The following is a 6,865-nucleotide window of genomic DNA, read 5'->3' as shown; positions in this document are numbered from 1 at the left end:
GGAGGGTGAAGGGAATGTGGGGTAGAAAGGGGGAACCAATTACAAGAATCTAAGTATTGCCTCCTCCCTGGGGGAGGGACAGCAGAGAAGAGGGCGGAGGGAAACATCGGACAGGTTAACTTATGACAAAACTATAATAATTTATGAACTATGAAGGGTTCATGAGGGAGGGGGAAAATGATATTAGGGGCTATAGAGTGGGAGGCAAATGTTTTGAGAATTATGAGGGCAACAAAGTGCGTATGTGCCTGACACAATGGATGGATGGATGGATGGATTGTGTTGAGAACTGTACGAGCCCCCAATAAAATAACGACAAAGAATACCATGGGAGTTACATATCGAGTGAGCATTCATGAGAATGTAACCTTCAGTGGTTATTCTTAGAACAGGTGAAAGCAAACTCACCAGAAGTCACTGTCATTATTCTTGACAGGTTAAGAAAGAAGAAGAAATCATTTACACAGCAACATAATTATTACACATTCAAATACAAGGTATACCAGTTACTGTAACACTTTTGAAAATAAAAGTTTTAAGGACAAGTTGAATTTAAAATGTCCTGTTCTTTTGCTTCTCTGCGTTCCACTCTGCCAGGCTGAGGTGTGTCCCCACCCCCAGGCCATCAAGTGTTGGTGTGCAGTGCCAGGAGGGCGCCTAGGTTCAGTTTATTGTAACACCTGAAACGTCTTCTATCCTTTATAAAATCCCACTTGGACCCCCCCCCCACAAAAATTTAATATATCCTGCCTGCCCAAGTTAGATCATTTAAAATGTTTATTCTACATAGTGATATTTTAGAAATATTCTATAACCACCACAGCACATTAAGGTCAATGTCCAGTAGTATATTTTGATACAGATTTCTAATTCTAAAGGAAAGAAATTCCATAAAATTATTTTTGAAATGTTCGTGCTCCAAATTGCTATCACAAGGAAGCTATTTTTCACACTTGGCCCTTGAGCCCCATGTATTGTAATCTATTTTGTACCTCCTTTCCTAAATTAAGAGAAGAAATATTGGTAATTTAATTATAAAGAATTTAAAACCTTTTAACTTTACCTTTGCTTTGCAGCAATTATCACAAGAAACATCTGGGTATTTCTTACAAAAATCAGGATTAAACTCATTTTCACCAAAGTAAGCCAAGAGCTGGATTCTCCTGCATTCTGTTATATTTTCACAATAATGGACCATGCTGTACAAATTATTGAAGTGAGTCTCTTTTGTATGCTTGTTTCCATCCTTTTCCACTAAAGGAGATAAAGAACACAGTAAAACATACTTGATTAGAGCAGAGAGTAAGAGAACAGCATGGGTAAACAACTGAGTATCTGGTGAAGTAAAAATAACTACTATTAATAGAATTATATGGCAGTATGGCAACATTCTATATTATAACGAAGTAGGTATTTATGTATATTTGCCTCTCAAGGCTTTAGGCTGTACAGGAATAAATGTTAGACTATTAGGAGTGGCTGAAAATTTTTTTGCAAATTTTCATTACTCATCACGATGAAGAGATGACTTTTTTTATTGTATTTATTGGATAAGCACATACTGAACAGAACATCCAGAGTCAGTAGGCCCCAGAACTCGGCAGTAGGCTGCCCTCCTTCCCCAGGGATCTTTGGTAGAAGTGGAAAATCCAGCAGCTCCCAAACTGTGTGCCAAGGAGCCCTGGGGCACTACCATGAAATCTGAGGGGACACTGGTGGGTTAACACAGCACTATCTATCGACTGTTAAATATTGAGTGAACTCCTAGTTCAAGGTAGTTCGTGGTTTTAATGTTAGATTGCACTACATTCTTCTAAACAACATGTTATTTTGATGGAGCTGGATTTTTGGCACTCGCCACGATAAAAATGAGTATTTTGAGAAAATCAACGTGAATTACGAAATGAACATGACAGTAACCGTGATTTCAAGGTGTGCGCATAACAGCTGCTACTTGCCATCAATGAGCAATTGTGGTTACTTAGGAATGAAAGAAAAATACTGTCTTCCTTCTAGTTTACAAGTATTGTTTTTTCAAACTGTTACTAAGTTATTAGAATGTATATTACTACTAAGTTAGTAGGATTTATTAACTTGCTTGGACCTATCTATTTGCTGTGGTTTCTGTTTCAAAACGTAAGGGGGAAACCAGATATAAAAGTTTCATTTTTTTTCTGGAAATCATCTTAATATAGGGCAATGAATATGGACTCTGCAGTCAAAGTTGGGTCCCTTCAGGACCCTGCCAATTCAAAAGTAGTCTCATAATATAACAATATGCCCATCGGTAGACAACTGGACATCCCCTTACAGAAGGGTCGCAAGGAAGAGACAAGCCAGTCAGGGTGCAGTATAGCACCAAGGAAACATACAACTTTCCTCTAGCTCTTTAATGCTTCCCCACCCCACTATCATGATGCCATTTCTAGAGCATGTACATGAGTACAGATAAGAGCTTGCAACACAGGGAATCCAGGACAGATCAACCCTTCAGGAACAATAATGAAAGTAGCAATACCAGGAGGGTAAAGTAAGGTGGGGGAGAATGGGGAACTGATTACAATGATTTACATAGAACGCCCTCCCAGGGGGATGGACAACAGAAAAATGGGTGAAGGGAGACAGTGGTTGGTTTAAGACATGAAAAAAAATTTTTTTAATAAATTATCAAGGGTTCATGAGGGAGGGAAGAGGGTGGATGAGCTGATACCAAGGGCTTAAGTAGAAAGAAAATGTTTTGAAAATGAGTTGTACAATAAACGATTTAAAAAAAAAATGATGATGGCAACATATATACAAATGTGCTTAACACAATGGATGTATACATTGTGATAAGGGCTGTAGGGGCCTCCAGTAAAATGATTTAAATGAAAAAAGATGTAAGAGCCCCCAATAAAATGATCTTTTAATTAAAAATAGATTAATATATTTTGAAAATATTTAATCATCACAACCCAATGGAAAAATGGGCAAAAACCATAACCAAATTCTAAGATAGGTATTCACTTTGACCCAGCGAGTCTAGACTAGAGATTGATTCTATATACCTAATTGTCCAAATGTCCACAGGTATCTGCACCAGGATGTTCACCATCACATTGCTGGCAACAGTGGGTAATCTAAGTACCTGTTCCAATGGGATTGGTTAAATAGATGTGGAATATTCATACTATGGAATTCTATATAGTTAAGCTATGAAAATTAATGGGCATGGTAATTACAGTGTTAATTGAAAAAAGCAAGTCATTAATAAGAAAAACACATGTTTAATAAAATCTACTTAAGTTTTAAAATACCTATGGTCAGGGAGGGGTAAGCACCAATTACAAGATACAGCCCGACTCTGACAGGGAGGAAGGGCTGGGCCTGGAAAGGGGCAGCGCACTCTTGGCTGTGTGTCTTGTCCTAAGCTGAGCGTTCATGACCCTCCCTTTCACCCTTTTGTATGCTGGAACTGTGCGCCGTAGGTAAGGGTGCATGCGAGACTGGGTCTGGAAGGGCAGAAAGGAAGCAGTGACTAGAGTTATTTTTTAGGGCACCGCTTGGGAAATTTTGCTCAGTACATGTCTGCATCACGGGAGTTTTACATAAGCAGGTAGTACTGTCTCAATAAAAATAAACGAATCCAAAATTTCCACACTTAGAACAACATTCCAATCTAGGAAGCGCTCTAGTGGTGCAGTGGTTAAAGTGCTAGGTTGCCAACTGAAAGGTCAGTGGTTCAAACTTACCAGTTGTTTGTGAGACGAAGATGTGGCCATCAGTTTGCTAAAGAGCTAAGCCCTGGGACCCTCTGGGGGTTCTATAAGAAGCTATGAGTTGGAATTGACTTGCCAGCAGCGGGCTTGGGTTCCCTTTGGGGGGCTTGTTTATTATTCTAGGATTACATACGGAGAACTGGAACCAACGGTAGCATAATGAGCAGTAGAGAGGTAATTATCACGAGACTGAGGATGACTGAATGTGTCCACAATGAGGTTCAGCTTACTCAATATCAGTCTTTTCAGTCGGGTCACATCATGATAGGTGTAGAAAAGCAGGCAGTGAGACATTTCCCCATCTCTTCCAGCTCTGCCAGATTCTTGGTAGTAACCCTCCATGGATTTAGGGAGAGACGCGTGGATCACAAATCGCACATCCGGTTTGTCAATCCCCATTCCAAAAGCAACGGTGGCACAGATAACCTGAGGGAAACCAAAAGCCAATTTATGAGACTCAATGCAGCTTAAAAGAATGTTTTCCTAATGGCAGCTGCTTCTTAAAGCTTGACCCCAATTTTACCTTCCACCCTACCCAATGATCTCAGAGCTTACCTTTATCCCACGAGTTAACATGACTAACAGGAGATTTTCATAGTGATAATGTGCATTTCTCCCGAGACTCAAGCAGGTAAAGAACAGCCCGGCAGGTAAGGACTTCCTTGTGTGGCTCAGTTTGCTCATGTGAAGGAGCTGGATCAAAGGGTGTGCTGCCACAGCCTGCTCTCCTCTGGGGAGGGTGCAGAGGTATGGGGGGGTATTGCTCACACAGCATGGTATCCAGGTCAGTGATCATCAACATGGGCTTGCTCAGGAGCTCTGGGTGTTTCCAGGGCAGCTGAGGCCAGCTCACAGGTGATTCAAGAACAATGGCATTCTCTGGTGCTCACCAAAATTTTCCCCAGTGGAAAATTTTACCGTACCACCTTACCACTGCACTGAATCCTTTTATTTACCAATTGATTTCAAAGTCAAAACGGTTATTTTGAAACTCATCTTGGTAAAAGACCGAGAATTTCTTATACTGGAAGGAAGGGGGGAGGCCTGGGGGCTGTGGCCCTTGACCTATTTAAACAACTTAGTTGAAGCAAGGTGGTAGTTAAAATTCAGGAGTTGGATAAATTGATTGTTGGCCAAAAAATCATCTTTAAGACTCTCCATTCAGTTGCAAATTTAGGACCTATTTAGTCCAGACAAAAACTTTCTATCTCTAGGCAAAATCACATTAGACAAATAAACCGGCAAGTCTTTTTTTAGCACTTAAAAAAATGAATCACTACTGCAAGAACAGTATTTCAAAAGCAACTGCTGTATCTGCAGCAAGACTGAGGCTAATGCCATGACTTCAGTAACTGTGAGAGCAGAGCAAAGGAGCTGCAAGCGATGGGCTGACTATGTGCAAACCAAATGGGTACATTTATCAACATGGGGACCGGCAGCGGTGTGCACTCTGGGTTAGCTATCCATCTAAATTGACAGCACTTTGATCAAAGTCAAAGCTCCTTGGAGAGAAAAGGCTCATACTATTGCCTCTAGTGTGGAGAGCAGGCCCAGAGGGATGCCTGCCCACAGAGGGACCATATGGTGAGAAACTGTAGCCGGGCGGCAGGGTGGCTCTGAGCCTGGCGCTTCTGCATCTCCAATGGCAGGCTTTGAGTGAGCGCATGGGGATACCAACTCTTTCTGAAAGCTCTTCCTGTAACTCAGAAAGCCTCCTTTGCGGAGTTAACTACTTCCCTTTTTATTCCTGTGTTTTGTTTTTTCAAACTGCAGACACCGACCATTTCTTAGTGAACAACAACAAAGTTTATCACACAAATCTAGCAAGATCAAGGCTGTCCAGCTGGTGCAGGATAACATTATACCCTGACTGAACGAATTAGCCAGCCCGTGCCCATAGCATAACTAGTTTGATTAAAACAAAACAAAAGGCCAAAAGAGGCACAGAAACCAACCGAACCAAAAAACCCGACTTCACTAATTCCTTTTACCATTAGAAAAAAGTGTGTGTGTATCTATACTAATCCCATTGCCTACAAGTTGGTTCCAACTCATAGCCAGCCTGGAGGACCACGCAGAGCTGCCCTATAAGGTTCCCAAGGCTGCAGAACACCCAAGGACTGACCTACTGTGCTTATACGTACAAATGTGAGGGATGTGGAGAAAAACACTCTTAATTATATGTTTAGGAACATTCTATCTTAATTGTTAAACTATTTCATGCTAGGATTTTTCCTCGTCATTCTTTATTTGCATTTTTCTACTCTATTTTCATTTTAGGCATGATTGAGATTATACCCTTCTGAATTCTACTTTTCCCTATCTTCATCCTTAGCACCTGAGCATCTTCATATTACTAAAAATTCCTTCATAAGTAACTTAGAAAAGTTAAAATCCTTTTACTACCACTTAAGACAAGACAAAGGCACATCATCGGTCGGCTGAGGGAGACCATCAGCCGACTTGAGGCCAGAGTGGTGTCTCAAGAATCCATGGCCATGGTGCTAACAAATCTGTTTATACCTTAGGCTCATTTACTTCAGTTGACACTTATTAAAACAGTTCTTTCCAATTTTTGACATGCTCTTCATTTATAATTTGTTTGTGAAAATATTTTTCAGGTCTATTTAGATAAGATAGGCTGGATAAACAATCTGGAGGAGAAAACAATGGAAGCGACAGTTCTGGGGGTCATGGGAGAGGGGGCGGTGGGGGAAATGAAGTGGTGTTAACAAACCCAGGGACAAGGGAACAACAAGTGATCCAAATCGGTGGCGAGGAGGGTGTAACGGGCCTGGTAGGGCTTGATCAAGGGCAATGTAACCAAGAGAAATTACTGAAACCCGAATGAACGCTGAGCATGATAGTGGGACAAGAGGAAAGTAAAATGAAATAGAGGAAAGAACTAGGAAGCAAAGGACATTTAAAGAGGTCTAAATATAGGCATGTACATATGTGAATATATTTATATATGATGACAGGGAAATAGATCTATGTGCATATATTTATAGGTTTAGTATTAAGGTAGCAGATGGACATTAGGCCTCCATTCAAGTACACCCTCAATGCAAGAACACTTTGTTCTATTAAACTGGCATTCCATGATG

At 40.7% G+C, this 6,865-nt stretch overlaps 1 protein-coding gene across 1 annotated transcript in view; it reads right to left on the bottom strand.

Annotated features, from left to right (window-relative positions):
* BLM (BLM RecQ like helicase) overlaps window positions 1–6,865 on the bottom strand; it is a 125,847-nt gene that overhangs the window by 20,371 nt on the left and 98,611 nt on the right. The window contains exons 15-16 of the mRNA XM_004708093.2: window positions 3,989–4,184; window positions 1,064–1,254 (exon numbers count right to left, since the gene is read on the bottom strand). Coding sequence (XP_004708150.1) covers window positions 1,064–1,254; window positions 3,989–4,184 — 387 coding nt within the window. The remainder of the gene's footprint in view (window positions 1–1,063; window positions 1,255–3,988; window positions 4,185–6,865) is intronic.

This window comes from Echinops telfairi, unplaced genomic scaffold (genome assembly GCF_000313985.2).
Source record: "Echinops telfairi isolate 266 unplaced genomic scaffold, ASM31398v2 ScPeMD7_7;HRSCAF=31, whole genome shotgun sequence".
In the NCBI taxonomy this organism is placed as follows: Eukaryota; Metazoa; Chordata; class Mammalia; order Afrosoricida; family Tenrecidae; genus Echinops; species Echinops telfairi.
This window is presented reverse-complemented; position numbering and strand designations above follow the sequence as displayed.